General features: G+C 41.3%; 1 protein-coding gene across 1 annotated transcript in view; it reads left to right on the top strand.

The window, feature by feature from the left end:
* LOC141100124 (uncharacterized) overlaps window positions 1–16,307 on the top strand; it is a 54,362-nt gene extending 38,055 nt beyond the window's left edge. The window contains exons 6-10 of the mRNA XM_073588376.1: window positions 1,378–1,551; window positions 1,629–1,746; window positions 1,848–1,945; window positions 2,105–2,216; window positions 14,080–16,307. Of these exons, the coding sequence (XP_073444477.1) occupies window positions 1,378–1,551; window positions 1,629–1,746; window positions 1,848–1,945; window positions 2,105–2,216; window positions 14,080–16,028 (2,451 nt within the window). The 3' untranslated portion in view covers window positions 16,029–16,307. The remainder of the gene's footprint in view (window positions 1–1,377; window positions 1,552–1,628; window positions 1,747–1,847; window positions 1,946–2,104; window positions 2,217–14,079) is intronic.
* The last annotated feature ends 6,612 nt before the right edge of the window (window positions 16,308–22,919 follow it).

The raw sequence follows: 22,919 nt of genomic DNA, 5'->3' as shown, positions 1-22,919 counted from the left end.
GCGACACACCAGCGATCCTGACATGGTAATATCATTGTCAGGATCGCTGGTGCGTCGCTATGTGTGACGGGGCCCTTAGTTTCAATAATAATCAACCTTGGGCTTCTGTACCCACCCTGGGATCTTTCCTTTGGTATTCTCCATGGTGCTGTCCGGAGGGACGTAATGGAAATAGAGAATTAGACCTACCGGTAATTCTGGTTCCAGTAGTCCCTCAGGACAGCACCCTTAATTCCCTCCCTTATGTTTGTGTTTAGGCTTGCACGGGATCAATCTTCCAGCAGATCGTTTGTCCGTCAGGTCGCCATGGCTCCAGACTAAGATGAAGCTGTTAAATGGTCTCTTATATATGCGTTTGTAAGGGCGCGTTTAGACCATTTCCATCCATTCTTGGTGGTACTTTGAAATAACACTGGAGGGTGGAGGTGGGAGGGACCTTTTAGGCTATGTGCACACAGAGTTTTTTGGCTCTGCGGATTTTGTAGTGAAAGTCCTGCGGTTTATCTGCGGATTTGCCTGCGGTTTTGCCCTGCGGTTTCACACCTCATAATGGATGAGGTGTGAAACCGCAGCGTTTCTGCACAAAAGAATTGACATGCTGCGGATTGTAAACCGCAGCAAAACCGCGAAAAAAAATTGCAGCATGTGCACAGCGTTTTTTTTTTTTCCATAGGAAGTAAAGGTACTGTACAACGCAGCAGAATCTGCTGCGGACCCGCAGAGCCAAAACCCCTGCGGATCCGCAGCAGAATCCGCAGCGTGTGCACATACCCTCTCTGTGATCCTGTCCCGCTATAGGTCAAGGGAGGACTACCTCCATGGTGCTGTCCTGAGGGACTACTGGAAACCGAATTACTGGTAGGTCTAATTCCCTTTTTACATTTTTGTGTTGGCTTTTATATATACAGTATATAATCACTATAGAATGAAAATATCCGCAATCTTGATACACTGACACCGAGTGTTAGTAGGACAGGTTCATGTGCACTAGGATGCTCCACTGCTGTGCCCAAAAGATAGCTTGACAGTATGAGGCATAGGTTATGCTCAGGCCGCAGCAGTTTGAGCAGCCTGCACTCCTTTCGGAGAATCCCATTAAGTACCGTTGTGAAATATAAAAAAGCGATTGTTTGATTGCTAATACTTTACACTGCAAATACTTCCGTACTGCACTTGATTGTTCTGTTAACAGCTTGAATGCTGTGGTTGTTATTGACTGTGGCATTTAAGGGGTTGAAGGTGAGCAACTAGAAGTGGATGTCAGCTGTAGAACACCGCTTTCACCTGTCGAATATGGAGAACCACTACATTTGTCCAATACCTTCCTATATTTGGGGGCTATTTATGATTTTACAACTACTATCTATCCATTCACAGAATTTTCAAGTAGTTAAAAAGACACCCAGTGAATGTTTGAGCCTTCTTGTATCAGGAGAATGGAGCCAAACCTCATGCCCAATCACTGAACCATCATCTTGCGCAACAATATATGAAAGAAATGAGCAGATCGTAGAACTTGCCTACAAAATAACTGAGCTTCTGACTGGAGAGGTGAGCTGTACTCGGAGTGCTGGGACGGCATACATCAACATTCATTTCTTAATGATGACTGTATTATATTGTTTCAGATTCCTTTAAGGTGCGAAGATATTGCTGTCAGTTTTACTGTAGAAGAGTGGGAGTTTTTGGAACAACACAAGGATGCATACAAGTATGTTATGCAGAACTGTTCTTCTACATCATCTGGTAAGAGGAGACTTTAATTTATTGTGAAGGGTCATCCATATACTTGTATTATTTGATCACCCATGGAAAGGATTTTTTCAGTCACTTTATATATTCTGCAGATGAATCCAGTAAAATGAATTTACTGGATATATATCCAGGCGATCTGTATTTCCAGAGCTGTCCAGAAGAAAGCTCTCTTGTCCCACAGGACCTTCAGGTAGATGGAGCACAGTTACCATTATAAAATGTATATGATCTGTAGAGAAGCTGCTTAAAAGTTAGTAATTCTGACTACTGATTTTACTTTGGTACTTTAAAAAAAATGTCTTAAACTTTCTATATAATTTGATGTTACTATGTCTGCATCTTGGATCAGGATGAAGATATAATTGATCTTAAAGTTGAAATCATAGAGCGAGAAGAAGATATCTATATCCGATGTGATCAACCGTCCGTGGATGAGGAATTTCCTACAGATATTAGCACTTGTAAGTAATACCTTCTAAATACAGAATAGACTAAAGCATATGGGTAGGCAATTCATTTAATAATAATAATCTTTATTTTTATATAGCGCTAACATATTCCGCAGCGCTTTAGGCTGAGTTCACACGTTGCATTTTTTTCGCGTTTCCGCGGCGGTTTTAACCGCGCGATTTTGCCGCGAAAACGCGAAAAATAAGCATCCCATGCATTCTTATGGGATTCCGCAATGCTGTGCTAATGCTGCGGCTTTTACCGCGGCAGAATCGCTTCGCGGTAAAAACCGCAGCATGCTCATTAATTTGCGGAATCGCGGCAATCCCGCACCCATAGGAATGCATTGTTCCGCTTATTTCCCGCATGTGGCTGTGCACACCATGCGGAAAGTAAGCAGAACATTTGCAGATGGTACCCACGGTCCGGAGGAGAGGAGACTGTACTCCGGGCTTTGGGTACCATATCCCTGTAAAAAATAGAATTTAAAATAAAAAATATTGTTATCCTTACCTTCCGGCGTCCCGCGCAGCCTTCCCGCTTCTCTTCACGCTCCGGTCCCAGTAGTCCTTTGCGAAAATGCTCGCGATGACGTCCGTTCTCGCGGGATCGCGAAGTCTCGCGGTCATTCGCGCGACGTCATCGCGAGACGTCGCGATCCCGCGAGAACTGACGTCATCGCGGGCATTTTCGCAAAGGATTACTGGGAACGGCTGCGCAGGACGCCGGAAGGTAAGAATAACACCGTTTTTTATTTTTTTTTACATTCTATATTTTACTACTGATGCTGCATAGGCGGCCACAGTAGTAAAAAGTTGGTCACACTCGTCAAACACTATGTTTGATGAGTGTGACCAACCTGTCAATCAGTTTTCCAAGCGATGCTCCAGATCGCTTGGAGAACGCTAGCATTCTGCAAGCTAATTACGCTTGCAAAATGCTAGTTTTTCCGCGGGAAAATCGCGGGAATTTAAAATGCGATTTTCCTGCGGAATGGAATTCCGGAATTCTCGCGGTAATTTCCGCGAGAGTTCCGGTACGTGTGCACTTAGCCTTACAGTTTGCACACATTTTCATCACTGTCCCCGATGGGGCTCACAATCTAAATTCTCTATCAGTATGTCTTTGGAATGTGGGAGGAAACCGGAGTGCCCGGAGGAAACCCACGCAAACACGGGGAGAACATACAAACTCCTTGCAGATGTTGTTATTTCCCCAAGGGACCACATGAGAGACCGGGACTGTCTTGGGGGGCCGAACCAGTAGGCTGAAATTTAATTCTTCTCAATAATAATATTAACATAAATAATCATATCACTTAATATTGAGCAGTATTAAATATGCTGAAACCTCCCCTGTATACTGTAGGAGTCCATACACAGCCCCCTCTATACGGTCTGATCCCACACAGCCTCCTATATACAGTATAAGCCCACACACAGTCCAACTAAATAGAGTATGAGCCCCACACACATATATGTGTATGTATGTGTGTATATATATATATATATATATATATATATATAATGTGTATGTATATATATTATACACACACAGTAGGGGAAATAAGTATTTGATCACTTACTGATTTTGTAAGTTTGCCCACTGACAAAGACATAATTTTAATGGTAGGTTAATTTTAACATTGAGAGATAGAATATGAAATGCAGAATATCACATTTACATCTATTTGCATTTTGCAGTAAGAAATAAGTATTTGATCCCTCTGGCAAACAAGACTTGGTGGCAAAACCCTTGTTGGCAAGCACAGTAGTCAGATGTTTTTTGTAGTTGATGAGGTTTGTGCACATGTCAGGAGGAATTTTGGTCCACTCCTCTTTGCAGATGATCTCTAAAACTTTGATTTTGAGGCTGTCGCTTGGCAACTCGGAGCTTTAACTCCCTCCTTAAGTTTTCTATGAGATTAAGGTCTGGAGACTGGCTAGGCCACTTCAGGACTTTAACCCCACTACCCCCAAGGGTGGTTTGCATATTAATGACCGGGCCAATTTTTACAATTCTGACCACTGTCCCTTTATGAGGTAATAACTCTGGAACGCTTCCATGGATCCTGGTGATTCTGACATTTTCTCGTGACATACTTTACTTCACGTTATTGGTAAAATTTCTTTGATATGACTTGCGTTTATTTGTGAAAAAAGTGGAAAATTTTGAAAATTTTGCAATTTTCCAACTCTGAATTTTCATGTCCTTAAATCAGAGATGTGTCACATAAAATACTAAATAATTAATCCCATAGTCCTATTAGATAATGGCAAAGGTCACTTCAATGAGATTTTTAGAGACATAATCCATTATGGTAGGTGCCATAAAAAAGTAGTGAAATAAGGATAAAAAAAATTATATTTTATTAATAAATACTGTATATACTTGTGTATAAACCGATATTTTCAGCCCATTTTTTGGGGCTGAAAGTCCCCCTCTCGGCTTATACACGAGTCATATACCTAGGGGTCGGTGGGGGAGGGGGAGCGGGGGTGTGAGAAATTATACTTAACCCCTCCTGGCGCGGTCTCTGCGGCCCCCCCGCTTCTCCATGGTCTCCCTTCCTGCCTTCAGCGGTCACGTGGTACCACTCATTAAACTCATGAATATGCGCATATTCATGAGTGTAATGAACGGTATCACGTGACCGTTGAAGGCAGGAAGGGAGACCGTGGAGAAGCGGGGCTGCAGAGACCGCGCCAGGAGGGGATATGTATAGCGATATTCACCTGTCCAGGGTCCATTGCTGCTCACCGCTGTCTGCTGCTTGTCAGTGATGTTTAGGCAGCAGAGGGCTCGGTGGCGTGGTTAGTGCGCGCTGCGCCCTCTGCTGGTTGAACAGTCACTGACACAGGAAGCGGCAGACAGTGGTGAGCAGCGATGGACCCCGGACAGGTGATTATCTCAGGTGCCGGGTCCTGAGCAGGAGAGGTGAGTATGGCATTTTTTTTTCTGCAGCAGCAGTATATGGAGGCATAATATATGGAGCATCTTATGGGGGCATATTCTATGGAGGGGGCATAATATATGGAGCATCTTATGGGGGCAGCATATGGGGGCATATTCTATGAAGCAGCATATGGGGGCATATTCTATGGAGCAGCATATGGGGGCATATTCTATGAAGCAGCATATGGGGGCATATTCTATGAAGCAGCATATGGGGCATAATCTATGGAGCAGCATATGGGGCATAATCTATGGAGTATTTTATGGGGGCATAATCCATGGTGCATTTTATGGGGGCATAATCTATGGAGCATCTTATTGGGGCATAATTCATGGAGCATCTTATGGGGAAATAATCTATGGAGCGTCTTATGGGGCTTAATCTATGGAGCATCTTATGGGGGAATAATCTATGGAGCATCTTATGGGGCCATAACATTTATGGAGCATTATATGGGGCATATTATTCTATGGAGCATCTTATGGGGGCATTTTTAACCTTTGTGCAGCATTATATGGGGTGTATTTTGTATGGAGCATCTTATGGGGCCCAGCATGAACTGTATGGAGCATTATATGGGGCTCATGATTCAATATGGTTATTCAAAAACATTTAACCTACTGATGTCTCAATTAATTTTACTTTTATTGGTATCTATTTTTATTTTTGAAATTTACCAGTAGCTGCTGCATTTTCCACTCTAGGCTTATACGCGAGTCAATAAGTTTTTCCCAGTTTTTTTGTGGCAAAATTAGGGGGGGTCGGCTTATACACGAGTATATACGGTAGTTTAAAAATTATTAAAGGTAATGAATAAAAAGGAGACAGGATAAAAAGGGACCTACAATCACAGGGGGAGTTTGACAAGCATTAATATGTACATATATCCAAAAATCAGCAGCAATGTTGCTATGTAGGATTAACAGATAAAGTGCACATCAAAAAAATTATATGTTTAAAGTGCAGTTAGATGCAATTGTCCACATTATCCATAATCCCTACAGAAAGGCCAATATATAATCAGCAAAAGCAATTAATGCTAGTAAGTGCTGAAAAGTGCAAAAAACACTACTAAACAGTAGCCATTAACAGAAATGGAATAGAAGGGGTACAATCTACATGAGTGCATAGAAAGTAGTAACTGTATATTGCCTGCTATGGAGATAGGTAGAGCAAGTCTGTGCACTAAGGTGTAGGATGCTGGTAGTGCTCCCCCACGCCTGAAAAGCTCTGTTTCGTTGTTGCTTCTTCTTGGGGCCCCTAACCCTAACTTTAGCCACAACCCTAACTTTAGCTCCAACCCTAACTTTAGCTCTAACCCTATCCCCAACCCTAATGGGGAAAATGGAAATAAATAAAAAAAATATATATTTTATTATTTTTCCCTAACTGATAAAGGGGGGTTTGATTTACTATTTATAGTGGGTTTTTATGTTTGGCAGCTGTCACACACTAAAAGACGCTTTTTATTGCAAAAAAATAGTTTTTGCTATTTTGGCACACAGAGTCATGTGAGGTCTTATTTTTTGCGGGACGAGTTGACGTTTTTATTGGTACCATTTTCGGGCACATGACATTTTTTGTTCGCTTTTTATTACGATTTTTGGGAGGCAAAATGTACAAAATCCAGCAATTCATGAATTTCTTTTGGGGTGGCGTTCATACCGTTCCGCGTGTAGTAAAATTGATAAAGCGGTTTTATTCTTCGGGTTAGTACGATTACAGCGATACCTCATGTATATCTTTTTTTATGTTTTGGTGCTTTTATACAATAAAAACTATTATCTAAAAAATTTTTGCATCTTTTTTTCTGAGAGCTATAATTTTTTTATTTTTTTTTCTGATGATGCTGTATTGCGGCTCGTTTTTTGCGGGATAAGATGACGTCTTCAGCGGTACCATGTTTATTTATAGCCGTCTTTTTGATCACATGTTATTCCACTTTTTGTTCAGTGGTATGATGATAAAGCATTGTTTTTTACCTCGTTTTTTTATTTTATCTTTTTTACTGTGTTCACTGAAGGGGTTAACTAGTTGGATAGTTTTATTGGGCAGGTCGTTATCGACGCGGCAATACTAAATATCTGTACTTTTTATTGTTTTTTTTTTATTTACATAAAGAAATGTATTTTTTGGAACAATATTTATTTTTTTTTCTTTATTTAGGAATTTTTTAAACATTTTTACACAGTATAATTTTTTTTAACTTTTTTACTTTGTCCCAGGGTGGGACATTACTATATAGTGTCAGATTGCTGATCTAACACTTTGCACAGCACTGTCAGATCAGCGATCTGACAAGCAGTGTAGGAGGCTTGCTGGTGCCTGCTCTCAGCAGGCACTGACAAGCCAACTTCCTTGCAGGACCCGGAAGGACCCCGCAGCCATCTTGGATCCGGGAGCCTGCAGGGAGGAGGCCCTCGGAACTACGCAATCACATCGCGTTGTTCTGGGGGGCTCAGGGAAGCACGCAGGGAGCCCCCTCCCTGCGCGATGCTTCCCTATGTCATCGGAACGCTGCGATCATGTTTGATCGCAATGTGCCGGGGGTTAAAGTGCCGGGAGCGGTCCGTGACCGCTCCTGGCACTTAGTGCCGGGTGTCAGCTATGATAATCAGCTGACACCCGGCCGCGATCAGCTGCGCTGCCCCCGTGAGCAGAGCTGATCGCTCTGACATACTATCCCGTCCATGGGCATAAGGCCCAGGGCCATGGACGGGATAGTATGTCATATGTCAGAAAGAGGCTAATGTGCTTCTTTTTGAGCCACTCCTTTGTTGCCTTGGCTGTATGTTTTGGGTCATTGTCTTGCTGGAAGACTCGGCGACGACCCATTTTTAATGTCCTGGCGGAGGGAAGGAGGTTGTCACTCGAATTTTACATTACATGGCTCCATCCATTCTCCCATTGGTGCGGTGAAGAAGTCCTGTGCCCTTATCAGAGAAACACCCCCAAAACATAATGTTTCCACCTCCATACTTAACAGTGGGGATGGTGTTCTTTGGGTCATTGGCAGCATCATTTCTCTTCCTCAAAACATGGTGAATTGAGTTAATGCCAAAAAGCTCAATTTTTGTCTCATCTGACCACAGTACCTTCTCCAAATCGCTCTCAGAATCATCCAGGTGTTCTTTGGCAAACTTCAGACGGGCCTGCACATGTGCCTTCTTGATCAGGGGGACCTTGCGGGCACTGCAGGATTGTGAACCTTTATAGCGTAATATGTTACCAATGGGTTTTATTGGTGACTGTGGTCCCAGCTGCCTTGAGATCATTAACAAGTTCCCCCCGTGTAGTTTTAGGCTGATCTCTCACCTTCCTCATGATCAAGGATACCCCACGAGGTGAGATTTTGCATGGTGCCCCAGATCTATGTCGATTGACAGTCATCTTGTGTTTCTTCCATTTTCTTACTATTGCACCCAACAGTTGTCTCCTTCTCACCCAGTGTCTTACTTATGGTATTGTAGCATATTCCAGCTTTATGCAGGTCTATGACCTTGTCCCTGACATCCTTATAAAGCTCTTTGGTCTTGCCCATGTTGTAGAGGTTAGAGTCTGACTGAGTCTGTGGACAGGAATCTTTTACAAAGGTGACTAAGTAAGACAGCTGTCTTTAATGCAGGTAACATGTTGATTAGCAGCGTCTAACTGGTCTGTAGGAGCCAGAACTCTTAATTGTTGGTTGGGGATCAAATACCTATTTCTCACTGCAAAATGCAAATTTATACAATGTGATTTTCTGGATTTTATTTTTGATATTCTATCTCTCAACATTAAAATTAACCTACCCTTAAAATTATACACTGTTTGTTTTTGTCAGTGGACAAACTTACAAAATCAGCAAGGAATCAAATACTTATTCCCTCCCTCTCAGTCCCCCCAGCACTCTACTCCATCTTTGCTGTGTGCACTGAGTCTCCACACAGAAGACGCCGTGTAGTGATAGCATCTTGTCTGCTGTCTCAGTCGCACACGCTGAATGTGGAAGGTGGAGCCGGCAGCTTCTTCTTCCACCATTATAGTCACCACTATTAGCATCCTGAGGCAGATAGTGGTGAAATCGAGATGTCGGGCCGGGCAGGGTGGGCCACAGTTTTCAGCCCTTTGGCTGTTTCAGTGGGCAGGTCGGGCTGGAGTAGCCAGATGACCAGACTGGAACAGACACATCTGGTCCAGTTCGGCCCACTCGCCACACTTTTCCCAGGACTGTATTAAAGAGTAAAGATTAGTTCTCTTTAGATTTAAATGAATTTGATAGGTATCTGAAGAATCTGTTTGGTCAGACATTAGAATAAGGGCTATTTCTGTGGAGGTCTTGATGAATAGGAATGCTTGATGAGATGGGGCTTCTCCGTTTTGATTGTAGGTATCTACTTACATTAAATTGGCAGCAAAGACTTTCCTTTTTGTTAACAGATAACATTCCATATATACACACGAGTTTTCTTTTAATTAAGCTTACATTTTTAGAGACTTTTTTTGCCTTAGTATAGGTTTGTGTTTGTGTCCATTATTTGTCTGTGTTAAATATATAAAATTTACTTTCATTTGCCATCAGTGAAACACATTAGGGTGAAAGAAAGGAGCATACAACCAATTGGCTTGAGATCCTTTCATCAGCGTTCTCATGTAGTCTGTTTATTGTTGAAATACAGTATCATTTATTTATGGGAGGGTGGTAGTTTCTAAGGCAAGCGCATTGATTTCTGCATGTCCTTTCAGATAAATGGTATAGTTGCAGAAGTTTCATCAACAAATCTGCAAAATGTAAATATTCATCCAAGTGTCAGCATAGTGTTATTCAATTCTCTCAAATGAGGAAATCCTAGTACACTGTGAGGAGAATATTGATAACTAGCTGAAGAGCCCGGAGCTGCCCAGGCATAGTAACTAACTGTGGTTAGTTATAGCAAATTATAATTCTCCTCCATCCCATAGTCCCGTGCCCATATACCCATCATACATATCCACGATCCTATAGGCCCGTGCCCATATACCCATCATACATATCTTCCATCCCATAGTCAAGTGCCCATATACCCATCACACATCCTTCATCCCATAGTCCCGTGCCCATATACCCATCATACATATTCTCCATCCCATAGTCCCATGCCCATATACCCATCATACATATTCGCCATCCCATAGTCAAGTGCCCATATACCCATCACACATCCTTCATCTCATAGTCCCGTGCCCATATACCCATCATACATATTCTCCATCCCATAGTCCCATGCCCATATACCCATCATACATATTCGCCATCCCATAGTCAAGTGCCCATATACCCATCACACATCCTTCATCTCATAGTCCCATTCCCATATACCCATCATACATATTCGCCATCCCATAGTCCCATGCCCATATACCCATCATACATATTCGCCATCCCATAGTCGCCTGCCCATATACCCATCATACATATCCTTCATCTCATAGTCCCATGCCCATATACCCATCATACATATCCTCCATCCCATAGTCCCGTGCCCATATACCCATCATACATATCTGCCATCCCATAGTCCAGTGCACATATACCCATCACACATCCTCCATCCCATAGTCAACCATTATGACATCATAATGAACGGCGGGGCTTGCAACCTACGATGACATCAGCATCGCCATGGCAACCATTATGACATAATGAGGGGCGGGGCTTGACACACACACACACACACTTTTTCCCCATTATGTAGATAGGGGCAAAATTGTTTGGTGAATTGGAACGCGCGGGGTTAAAATTTCGCCTCACAACATAGCTTAGGACACTCTCGGGGTCCAGACGTGTGACTGTGCCAAATTTTGTGGCTGTAGCTGCGAAGGTGTGGATGCCAATCCCAGACAGACAGACAGACACTTGAGCTTTATATATTAGATAACATTTCTTCACCTTCTCCATTCTGTGAATACACGGAAATTGGACTGCACTCAGATGTCATCCTAGTTCAGTCCGACCTTTTCTCTGAACCCATAGACTTAAATGGGTGAGTGTTATCCAATTTAAAAGTGAAATCATAGCATGCTGCAACTTTTTTTTCACTAGGTAGTTGCAGCACACAAACCCCAGAGCGTTAGTGATGTGGAGGTCATTGCCCATTCCTCAGGAAACTGGTGTCTATTTTGCATCCATTTACAGCAGGTCGTAACAGCTAAAGGGTGCTCTACTACGTATATACTCGAGTATAAGCCGACCCGAGTATAAGCCAAGGCACCTAATTTTGCCACGGAAAAATGAGTAAGCTTATTGACTCGAGTATAAGCCAGGTATGCATTTTCCCCTCATCCCTGTTCTGATATGCATGGCTCCCCCGTTCTGTCCTGGTATGCATGGCTCTCCCATCGCTGTCCTGGTATGCATGGCTCCTTGTCCCCTATCCTTGTATGAATGGTTCCTATTTAAAAAATCAAACAACCTACTCACCTTCCATGCGCCCTTGCAGCATCTCGTTGGTCCCAGCGCCGGCAGCTCTTCCTGTGCCGAGTGATCACGTGGCCCTGCTCATTAAGGTAATGATGAATGTTCCCTCCACGCCAAAGGAAGTGGAGAAGCGTGCATATTCATTACTTTAATGAACGGGGCCATGTGATCACAGGAAGAGCTACCAGCGCCGGGACCAACGAGATGCTGCGAGGGCACGCAGGAGGGTGAATAGGATGTCTTCAGAAAGCCAGTGGCCTCAGATGTCACTGTGCGCTCTATAAGAGAAATGAATAATCAGCGGTACAGGCTTTAGCCACAGCCGCCGGCTCCTGCCTCTGTCACACGCCACTCCCCCTCCCCCGCCGGCTTTCTGGGACAATTGACTCATGTATAAGCAAGGGGAGCGTTTTCAGCACCAAAAAATGTGCTGAAAAACTCGGCTTTATATGCAAGTATATACGGTAATTATTGAAGATACTTGTCATGAAGAGGTTCAATGACTAGAATGCAATAGTCAGTAAAAGTGGTACTTTGTGTTGAATTTATAGAAACCACATGTTATATTGGTTGTATTGAGATGTTAACATTTGTTCTTGGTTTATTGCAGAAGGTTTGCAAATTTTGCTTATAAATCTAACTTGTAATGTGGGTTGAATAATTCTGATTGCTTCTGTAAATAAATCAAGAGAACCGATACTCCAGCCAGTTGATGCAGAAAACATGGACCTTTGCCTATAGATTACAGTAGCAACATTTAGGGTCACATGCGACCAAGCCTTGTCTTCTACATCAACTGTGTGCTGTCTTTCTTCGTGATTATAGGTAAGGAGATATATTTTGTTTACATATATAAAGTGGCATGTAAAAGTTCTGGCACTCCTGGTCTAAATTACTGCTATTGTAAACAGTTAAGCAAGTTGAAGATGATATTGTCTTTAAAAGGCCTAAAGTTAAAGATTACATATTGTTTTGCATTTTAGGCAAAAAATATGTATATTGTTTCATTTTTTACTTTTAAAAATTACTAAAAGGAAAATGGACAATGCAGAAGTTTGGGCACCCTGCATGGTTAGTACCTAGTATCACATCTACAAAAAGCCAGCCAAGAGCCTTTCAATTCTTACTTGAGGGCTTTCATCCATTCTTCCTTGGAAAATTCTTCCAGTTCTGTGAGATTCCTGGGTTGTCTTGCATGCACTGTTATTTTGAGTTCTGACCTCAGATTTTCAATGATGATCAGATCAGGGGACTGTGAGGGCCATTGTAAAACATTCAGCTTGCGTCTTTTGAGGTAGTCTATTGTGTATTTTGACATGTGTTTAGGATCATTATTCATTTTCAGAAGCCATCCTCTTTTAAATTACAGCTTTTTTTTCAGGTGATGTTATGTTTGTATTGAGAATTTCTTGAAATTTCATTGAATCCATTCTTCCCCCTACCCATGAAATGTTTTCTGTGCCATTGGCTGCAACATAACCCCAAAGCATGAGTGATCCACCGTCATGCTTAATGGTTGGCGAGATGTTCTTTTCTTGAAATTTTGTTCCCATTTTTCTTCATACATATTTTTGATTTTTGTGGCCAAAGAGTTCTATTTTAGCCTCATCGGTCCACAGGACTTATCAAAATGCATCAGGCTTGTTTATATGTTCTTTTGCATACTTCTGATGCTGAATTTTATGGTGAGGACACAGGAGAGGTTTTCTTCTGATGACTGTTTTGTGAAGACCATATTTGTGCCTGTGTCTCTGAACAGTAGAACAATGTACCATAACTCCAGAGTCTGCTAAATCTTCCTGAAGGTCTTTTGCAGTCAAATGAGGGTTCTGATTTGCCTCTCTATCAATCCTATGAGCAGCTGTCACTAAAATTTTGCTTGGTCTTCCAAACCTTATCTTGACCTCCATTGTTCCTGTTAACTGATATTTTTTATTTACAGTTTGAACTGAGGAAAGAGCAACTTGAAAATGCTTTGCTGTCTTCTGATAGCCTTCTCCTGCTTTGTGGGCCTCCACCATTTTCAGAGTGCTAGGCAGCTGCTTAGAACAACCCAAGGCTGTTTTTTGGCACAAGGTTAGAGGAGGCTGGGTTTTGAAACAGCTGGGAAATTTGTACAACCTGGCCTTTCCTAACTATGATTATTAACACGCCATAACCCTAACAGGTTAATTAAGGTCTGAAAACTTGGTCAAAGTTATCTAAGCACACACATTTCCAAGGGTGCCCAAACTTTTCCATCTTCCTATTTTCCTTTTTGTAATTTTTAAAATGTAAAAAATGAAATGTGTAATATTTAACCGTAGCCCTTTTAGAGATCACTTCATCTTCAACTTGCTTAACTGTTCACAATAACAGTAATTTTGACCAGGGGTGCCCAAACTTTTACATGCCACTGCATCTACAGATAAGTAATATAGTGTATTACTATAATTTTTGGATAGTTAAAAAATGTTATAAAATCCTTCTTTATTCTTAACAGTTGACCGCCGCAGCAAGTTGTTAAACGGACAGCTTGTTTCATCTCCAGATCGTGAAATTGAAGATGACATTAAACAACATTTTTCAGAAAAATTATATACTGTCCCAAGTGTACACCAAGGGTTTTTCAATGTAAAAGCGTTCTCTGAGTACTGTTTTCAAGAGGACATTTCACCTATCCATTCATCTAATGTTACACAGTGTTCAGGACATAAAAATGGTCAACTGTTTTCATGTTCTGATTGTGGAAAAGTTTTTAGCCAGAAATCAAATCTTTTTAGACACAAAAGAACACACACAGGAGAGAAGCCGTTTTCATGCGATAAGTGCAACAAATCTTTTACTCAGCAGACACATCTTGTGGAACATCAGGTATTTCACTCGGGGGAAAAGCCTTTTTCATGTTCTACATGTGGAAAACGTTTTACCCACAGAGCTATTCTTTATAGACATCAACGAATTCACACTGGTGAAAGGCCTTTTACATGTGGCGAATGTGGTAAATCTTTTTCTTATAAATCATACCTGGTAGAACATCAGAGATTTCACATGAGGGAGAAACCATACTCCTGTTCAGAATGTGGAAAATCTTTTGGCAAAAAATCTGTTCTTGTTAAACATTTAAGACTTCACTCAGAGCAGAATCAGTTTACGTGTTCAGAATGTGGAAAATGTTTTACCAACAAATCATTGTTTGTGAAACATCAAAAAATTCACACAGGAGAGAAACCATATTTGTGTTTAGAATGTGGGAAATGTTTTGCCAGGAAGTCAGTTCTTGTTGACCACCAGAGAACTCACACAGGAGAAAGACCATATCCATGTTTAGAATGTGGGAAATGTTTTTCTAAGAAATCAGGTCTTGTGAAACATCATCGCACTCACACAGGAGAGAGGCCTTTTCCATGTTCAGAATGTGGAAAATGTTTTTCACAGAAATCTGGTCTTGATAAACATCAAAAAATTCATACATTGGAGAAGTCAGTTTCATGTTTGGATTGTGAGAATGGTAATACTTGTGTCCACCCTGAAATACATCATGGCATTCACAATGAGGATAGACCATTTTCATGTTCAGAATGTGGAAAAGGTTTTACCCAGAAAGCATATCTTGTTAAGCATCAGAAAATTCATACAGGAGAGAAGCAATTTTCATGTTCCGAATGTGGGAAACGTTTTTTGCTAAAAGATCATCTAGAGCGACATCAGAGAATTCACACAGGGGAGAAGCCATTTTCATGTTCAGAATGTGGTAGGTGTTTTACACAGAAAAAATCTCTTGTTCAACATCACAAAATCCACACTGGAGAGAAACCATTTTCATGTTTAGAATGTGGAAAATGTTTTACACGTAAATGTCAGCTAGAAATACACCAGAGAAGTCACACAGGGGAGAAGCCTTTTTTATGTTCGGAATGTGGTAAATTTTTTATCCAAAAATCTGATCTTGTCAGACATCAGAAAATTCATTCAGATGGAAACTCCTCAAAAATTGGAAATGGTGAACTTCGTCTGAGAAACGACCGAGAAGAGCGGCCATTTTTATGTTCAGAATGTGGGAAATGCTTTGCTCGAAAGTCCGTTCTTGTTAAGCATCGAAAATTTCACACAGGAGAAAAACCGTATTCTTGTTCAGAATGTGGGAAATGTTTTACTATGAAATCAGGGCTTGTTGCACATCAGAAAATTCATACAGGAGTGAAGCCGTTTTCATGTTCAGAGTGTGGAAAATGTTTTACACGTAAATCTCAACTTGAGATGCATCAAAGAACTCATACAGGAGAGAGACCATTTTCATGCTCGGACTGTGGAAAATGTTTTATCCAGAGGTCAGATCTTATTAGACACCACAGAATTCACACCTCTTCAGGTGTCTCTCAACTTCCCAACCTCTCTATCTTGAATAGTTTTTCCATTGATCCGCTGCACTCCCAAATTATAGTTACATGACAAGTACAGTGTATACGTGCCACAAGGTAAAAAGAGGGGTACAAAATTCAGCACTATTGAATCTGATTTATTAGAATTGTATGACAGAAACACTGGTCTTATTACTAATTACATCAAATCAGAGTTATAATTTTACATTTTTTGTAAACTACTCTGAAAAAAGAAAAGCTAAATGCAGATTGCTTGCTATGGGCAACAAGTTTTCTGGTCAGAGTTTTCTTAAATGTTGTCCATTGCCTTTTAATGTGTCCTATTGAATCTCATAATTTTATGTTTAAACAGGTTGGCTACTGTCTGTTTTTAATGCAGTTTTCGCAAACTGAACACCATTTCTGTCCATAAAATAGCTACTGTTGAAGGCACATCTAAGGCGTTTCACACTTCCGTTTGTTTCCATCAGTCAAAATCCGCCGTTTTTTTTCTCATTGATTTGCATTAGCGGCAGATTTTGACGGATGATCATCCGTTGGATCCGTTTTTTGACGGATCCGCCAAAATTTTGGCGTCCGCTTACTTGAGTGGATGGACAATGAAGCGTAACGTTTTTTGTCAGCACGGATCCGCTTTTTTACACTGAGCATGCCCGGAAGAATTTCCTTTCCAGAAATTTAACCCCAAATCCCGTTCTGGCGGCAGGAAAAATTCTCTCTCTTTCTAGGCAGCGGTTCCTTTAAATTTCCGACTTCAGCGGATCTGTCAAAACAACGGTCCGGTGGCATACGTTGTGTCACAACGGAAACGGATCTGTCTTTTGCATTTTTTCACGGATTGCAACTGACCAAAAAAAGGGAAGTATGAAAGAGGCCTAACCAGACCTATCCATCAGCCTTCTCCAATTGTAAAACAGCTGACATGAGAAAGCTGCTTTTCTATTAGGGAGGCTGATGGTATTGTCACATGTTTCTCCATCAGTAGCTATTTTATGGACAAAAGTGCTGGTCAGTTTGTAAGGACATCTGAATTGAGAAGAAAACGTGGACAATTAGTGGTCAGCAGTGGATACAGCCATGGCTCATGAATATCGAGGATTACATTGCTGCAGATTTTCTACTTTTCAGTGATACTCTCCTAGTCCAGCTAGCTCATCTTTAATAGCAAGCCCAGTGCAGTACATCACCCGCACCTTCCTGGCATCAGAGTGGAGCCTATGCCTGTTACTGATGCAGCCACAGGCCCATCCATCTTCACCCTCAAGAGTCACTCATGTCATGAGTCCAAAAAATCTTTGAAACAATCTGTCTTCAGGTATGTCTTATGCCAGTCTTGACGTTTCAACTTGTGTCTTGTTCAGTGGTGGTCGGGTTTCAGTCTCCCTTACCTTGGCCATGTCTCTGAGCACTGGACACCTTGTACTTCTCGGCACTCCAGAAAGGTTGTAGCTCTGGAATATGACTGCACTGAAGGATAATGGCTTCTTGGACACTTCATGTTTGATTCTTCTAAAGTGTTTGGCAGTTAATGTGCGTCTTTTTTTTCTCAACACGGTTTTTGGGACTCTGTTGACTATTTGCATCAAAACTTTTAATGATTCTGTGATCACATCCCAATATCTTAGCAATTTTAAGAGTGCTGCATCTCTGACTTTTGACTTTTCAGACTTGGTTAAATCCCATTTGCCTGAGGAAACAAGCTGCCTAATAATTCTGCACGCCTTGATAAGGGGTAATGAAATGGTATGCTTAGGACACACCCGCCCTCATTACACAAATACTCATCACTTGGTCTTCATCACCCAATAATAATTCAAGTTTATACAGCTTGGAGTTGTAAAATCTGCATAAAATTATACGGTCAAAATCCTTGTCGAACACTTGTGCACAAAGTGTACTTCTACGTAAAGACAAGGTAGCCACAATGTATTAGGCACTAAACATATTAGCAATTTTCACTCTTCAAAAGCCAATTGATCACTACACCTTCAGATGAATACCTTGAGAGATGTAATTTTTCATGCGGTCACATTTTATTTAATTTTAACTCTCGGCCTCTTTATATGCTGTAAAGCACAAAACTATGCCTCAGATGCATGTAGTATTCTTGTCATATGTTTAGACAGAACATTAGGACCACTTGGAGTGTTTTTTAAAACCAGGAAACAAAATAATAGCTGAGATTTCACAGTTGCGCAAGCTGTGAACAATATGTTGGGTTATTGTGAGATTGAACGGTACATCCTCTGTGTAAAGTAGATATCCTTTATCGTCAATCCATTATAACGGGTTCTGCTGACTCAAACATCTGACTCGTTAGTTACTTAGTCGTAGAGGTACCGTGAGTACCGTATATACTCGTGTATAAGCCGACCCGTGTATAAGCCGACCCCCTAATTTTGCCACAAAAAAATGGGATAACTTATTGACTCGAGTATAAGCCTAGGGTGGGAAATGCAGCAGCTACTGGTAAATTTCAAAAATAAAAATAGATACTAATAAAAGTAAACTGGTGGCCCCATAAGATGCTCCATATTAAAATACGCCCCATATTATGCTGCAGAAAGGTTAATGGTGGACCCATAACATGCTCCATATTTAAAATACATATAATGCTGCAGAAAGGTTAATTGTGGCCCATAACATTCTCCATATTAATATACAGTTCTGTGCAAATTAATTGGGACAAAGCATTTTTCTAAGTAAAATCGTAAGTTGGTTACCAGTCAGTGATTCAAACCAGTTTTAACTGCTTTGAACTGGTGTGAGTGCCTGTTCAAAGCAGTTAAAACTGGTTTGAATCACTGACTGGTAACCAACTTACGATTTTACTTAAAAAAATGCTTTGCCCTAATTATTTTGCACAGCACTGTATATATGCCCCATATAATAATGCTGCACAAAGGTTATTGGTGGCCCATAAGATGCTCCATATTAATATATGCCCCATATAATGCTGCTGCTGCGATATAAAAAAAAATGACATACTCACCAGCTGTCCACTGCTCCTCAGCGTCACCGGCTCTCTTCAGTGACTGTTCAGGCAGAGGGTGCCCACTAACCACGTCATCGCGCCCTTGGACCTGAACGTCACAGACAGAGGACCCGGCCCGGGAGACTGAGGTGAATATGGCATGGCTGGCTCACCCTCCTGGCGTCTGCTACACATCTCAGTCCCAGCTGTCTGCATCTCCCTTCCTGTCTTCTTCCTGTGCGGTCACATGGTACCGCTCATTAAAATCATGAATATGCGGCTCCACCCATATGGAAAGAAGACAGGAAGGGAGATGCAGACAGCCGGGACTGAGATGTAGCAAAGCTGGATATGCAGACGCCAGGAGGATGAGTATCATGTCTCCTGCTCCCCCTCCCTCGCCGGCTTTCAGGTGTATGACTCGTGTATAAGTTGAGAGGGTCTTTTTCAGCCCAAAAAAGGGGCTGAAAAACTCGCCTTATACACAAGTATATACGGTACTTAGCGGCACATATTTAAAACCACTTTTAACCTATCAAAATATATTAGGAAAATTTGTGATCATGTGTAAATTTGTATAGCATAGAAACATATATATTTTTGAAACATTTATACAGCAATATTGTGTCATTTTAAAAATTTAACCCATTGGGTTGTTTTGTATTCATGGTAAGAGTCCAATAAATTGCTCTTAAAAACACCTTTCCCTGCAAGTCACCACCCCTTTTTCGGACAATTAACTCTTTCAATTCCATAGATCACAAAAAATGGAGATGCTACGGGCATCGGAAAATGGCACAATTTTTTTTTAACAAAGTTTGGAATTTTTTTTCACCACTTAGATCAAAAAAGAACCTAGACATGTTTGGTGTCTATGAACTTGTAATGACCTGGAGAATCATAGTGGCAGGTCAGTTTTAGCATTTAGTGAACCTAGTAAAAAAAGCCATACAAAAAACAAGTGTGGGATTGCACTTTTTTTTGCAATTTCACCGCACTTGGAATTTTTTCCCCGTATTCTAGTACACAACATGGTAAAACCAATTATGTCATCCAAAAGGACAACTCAACCCACAAAAAACAAGCCCTCACATGGTCATTTTGATGGAAGAATAAAAAAGTTATGGCTCTGGGAAGAAGGGGAGTGAAAAACGAAAATACCTCCAGGGTTAGGTGGTAAATTAAACCTGAAAGTCTACACTGTAAATCCATCTCAGTTGTTTCTTTTTAAATAAACAATAGTCTCCTACAGAGCCAGGAACATTCGGTCACTGCCGAAATATTTCTAGACCTGTGTCTACTTTTTGGGAAACACTTGAGGGGTCGAAATACTATACACCTATAGCAAGAATTCCATGTTGGATTTAGTTTCCAAATGGGGTCTCCATTGAGGACTTTCCACAGTACTGGTGCCTTGAGGGCACCGCAAATGTAACCAGGTGCCTGAAACCTATTCCAGCTACATCTATACACCAAATGGCACTTCCTGAGCCCAGTCAGGTGTCCAATCAATAGTGTATGACCGCATATAAGATTTTCTGTGACTCCAGAAAAATTGCCGAAAATATTGCCAACTACTTTTTCTTATTACATTGTGTAAAAATAAAAAAGAGCACATTAAATATTTTTTTAAAGAATAGAATTTGTCATTGCCCAATGCTATAAAACCCACTACAAATATGAATTGTTTCCTATAACAATAGGTTTTGAAAAAATTGTGTTCCAATGTGAAAGCTTATTCTAAAAAGATAAATGTTTGTTTTTTTAAAAAAATACTGCCATAGACATGACAAAAAATATATATATAATTTTTTTAATCAGATCATTTTTATTGATAAGAAAGCATACATAACTTTGTTACAAATATACCATCGAATAACCGCTTGTTCGTAATTACAGATTAAGCCTTTACATTACTGTTATGCATTTAATTGTATCAACAACTTTCCATATATCTATCTCTAACTCAGTTTTATTGATTATATTTATAAATGAGAACAAAAACAAATGCCCCTCCCTCCAATAACACACCAGAGCAAACTACGTATATTCATAGATCATTGCATCCAATATACCCTAACTTGACTGACACACAATAGTCACTTCTATTTACTATGTCCAGTAACTACTCCAATATCCAAAGCCCGGGAATATTGTAGCCCTCTACCTGGAACCACTGGCTGCCATATCCTATCTCTCACCAGTGCTCCAGACGGTAGGCAGGGCGTATTTAACCATGGTCCCCATATATTTTCAAATTTTGTTATTGCTTTTCTCTTTCTATAAACCCTTTTCCATTTGAATGTTAGCATTTATTCTGTTTATTAGTGCACTGACCGACAGAGGTTGGACATCCAGCCAATCTGATGCAATCAGTTTGCGAGCCTGGTATAATGTTTGCGATAACCCAATGGCCAGCGGAGATTCAAAGTCCGTTGACTCTACCATATATCCCAGCACACACACCTTTGGGTCTGCCTGAATTTGCACCCCAAATACCCTTTGGATTAGAGCTAATGTGCTTTTCCAATATGAGCCCAGTTTACTGCATTCCCAGAACATGTGCATTAAATGCGCATCCTCTGTTCCACATCTAGGACAGTCTGCATCTGAGCGGACCCTATCTTAAAAAGGAAGCTCGGTGTTCTATACACCTTGTGTATGAGATATATCTCATACAGGAGGAGATCATTTGCATATTCCCAGTGCCTTCTGGGATAAGTGAAGAGTCTCCGCGAGCTCAACGATCACTGGGGTTTGGCCGTTGCAGCTGAAAAGAGGAAATCGGAAAACCAGGGGAAGAATCTTGAGGAGATCATTTGCATATTCCCAGTGCCTTCTGGGATAAGTGAAGAGTCTCCGCGAGCTCAACGATCACTGGGGTTTGGCCGTTGCAGCTGAAAAGAGGAAATCGGAAAACCAGGGGAAGAATCTTGAGGAGATCATTTTGGCTCATCTTTCATCGTTTTTAAGAAATCTCAAGATGGAAGAGGCCAGGAGCCATTTGGTGAGCTGCATTTCTTGCTACATGTTCACAGATTTACCAGTGGAAAAGCCAAACTTCACATGCCACAAATGCAAGCTTGTGTCCCTGTTGGAGGAAAAGTTGCAAAATCTCGAAGAGAGGTTAGCTACGTTGAAGATCATTAAGGAAGGTGAAGAGTTCTTGGACAGAGCAGAATTATCTCTTCATGTTACAGAAAGAGAAGAAATTCGAAGTGCACCTGAAGAAACAGAGGAATGGAGACATGTGACCCAGAGAAGCAGGAGGATCAGGAGGCAGTCAGCACCCATACTGCTCAGGAACCAGTACCAGGCTCTCACGCAGGAAAATGATGAAGAAATACATCAGGATAAGACTTTGCCAACAAACAGCAACCTTGTACGCCTTCAGAGTCCTCCTGGATGGAGAAAGAAAAATGTGAAGAAGAAACGGAGAGTGGTGGTCATGGGGGATTCCCTGTTGAGAGGAACAGAGGCCGCTATCTGCAGACCGGATATAACTTCAAGAGAAATGTGCTGTCTTCCAGGTGCAAAAATTAAAGATGTGTCTGACAGGATATCAGGACTCTTCAGACCTACAGATGACTACCCATTCCTGCTACTACATGTGGGGACAAATGACACCGCAAGAAACGACCTGGAAACCATCTGCAGAGACTTTGAAGACTTAGGCAAGAAAGTGAAAGAAATGGGAGCGCAGGTGGTCTTCTCTTCCATCCTCCCAGTGGATGGCCATGGAACAAGGAGGTGGAATAAGATTCTGCAGGTGAACAACTGGCTACGTCGATGGTGCCGTCAGCAACGATTTGGATTTCTGGATCACGGAGTGAACTACTTATACGATGGACTACTTGCTAGAGATGGGGTGCACCTTACGAAGACTGGAAAGCATGTATTTGGAAGTCGCCTTCCTACACTTGTAAGGAGAGCTTTAAACTAGAACAACATGGGAAGGGAAGCAAAAGACCAGAAAAAGCCATACAC

This window comes from Dendrobates tinctorius, unplaced genomic scaffold (assembly GCF_039654945.1).
Source record: "Dendrobates tinctorius isolate UK_male_01 unplaced genomic scaffold, ASM3965494v1 ptg000103l, whole genome shotgun sequence".
Lineage (NCBI taxonomy): Eukaryota > Metazoa > Chordata > Amphibia > Anura > Dendrobatidae > Dendrobates > Dendrobates tinctorius.
The sequence above is the reverse complement of the archived record's forward strand: the minus strand, read 5'-3'. Positions and strand labels throughout refer to the sequence as shown.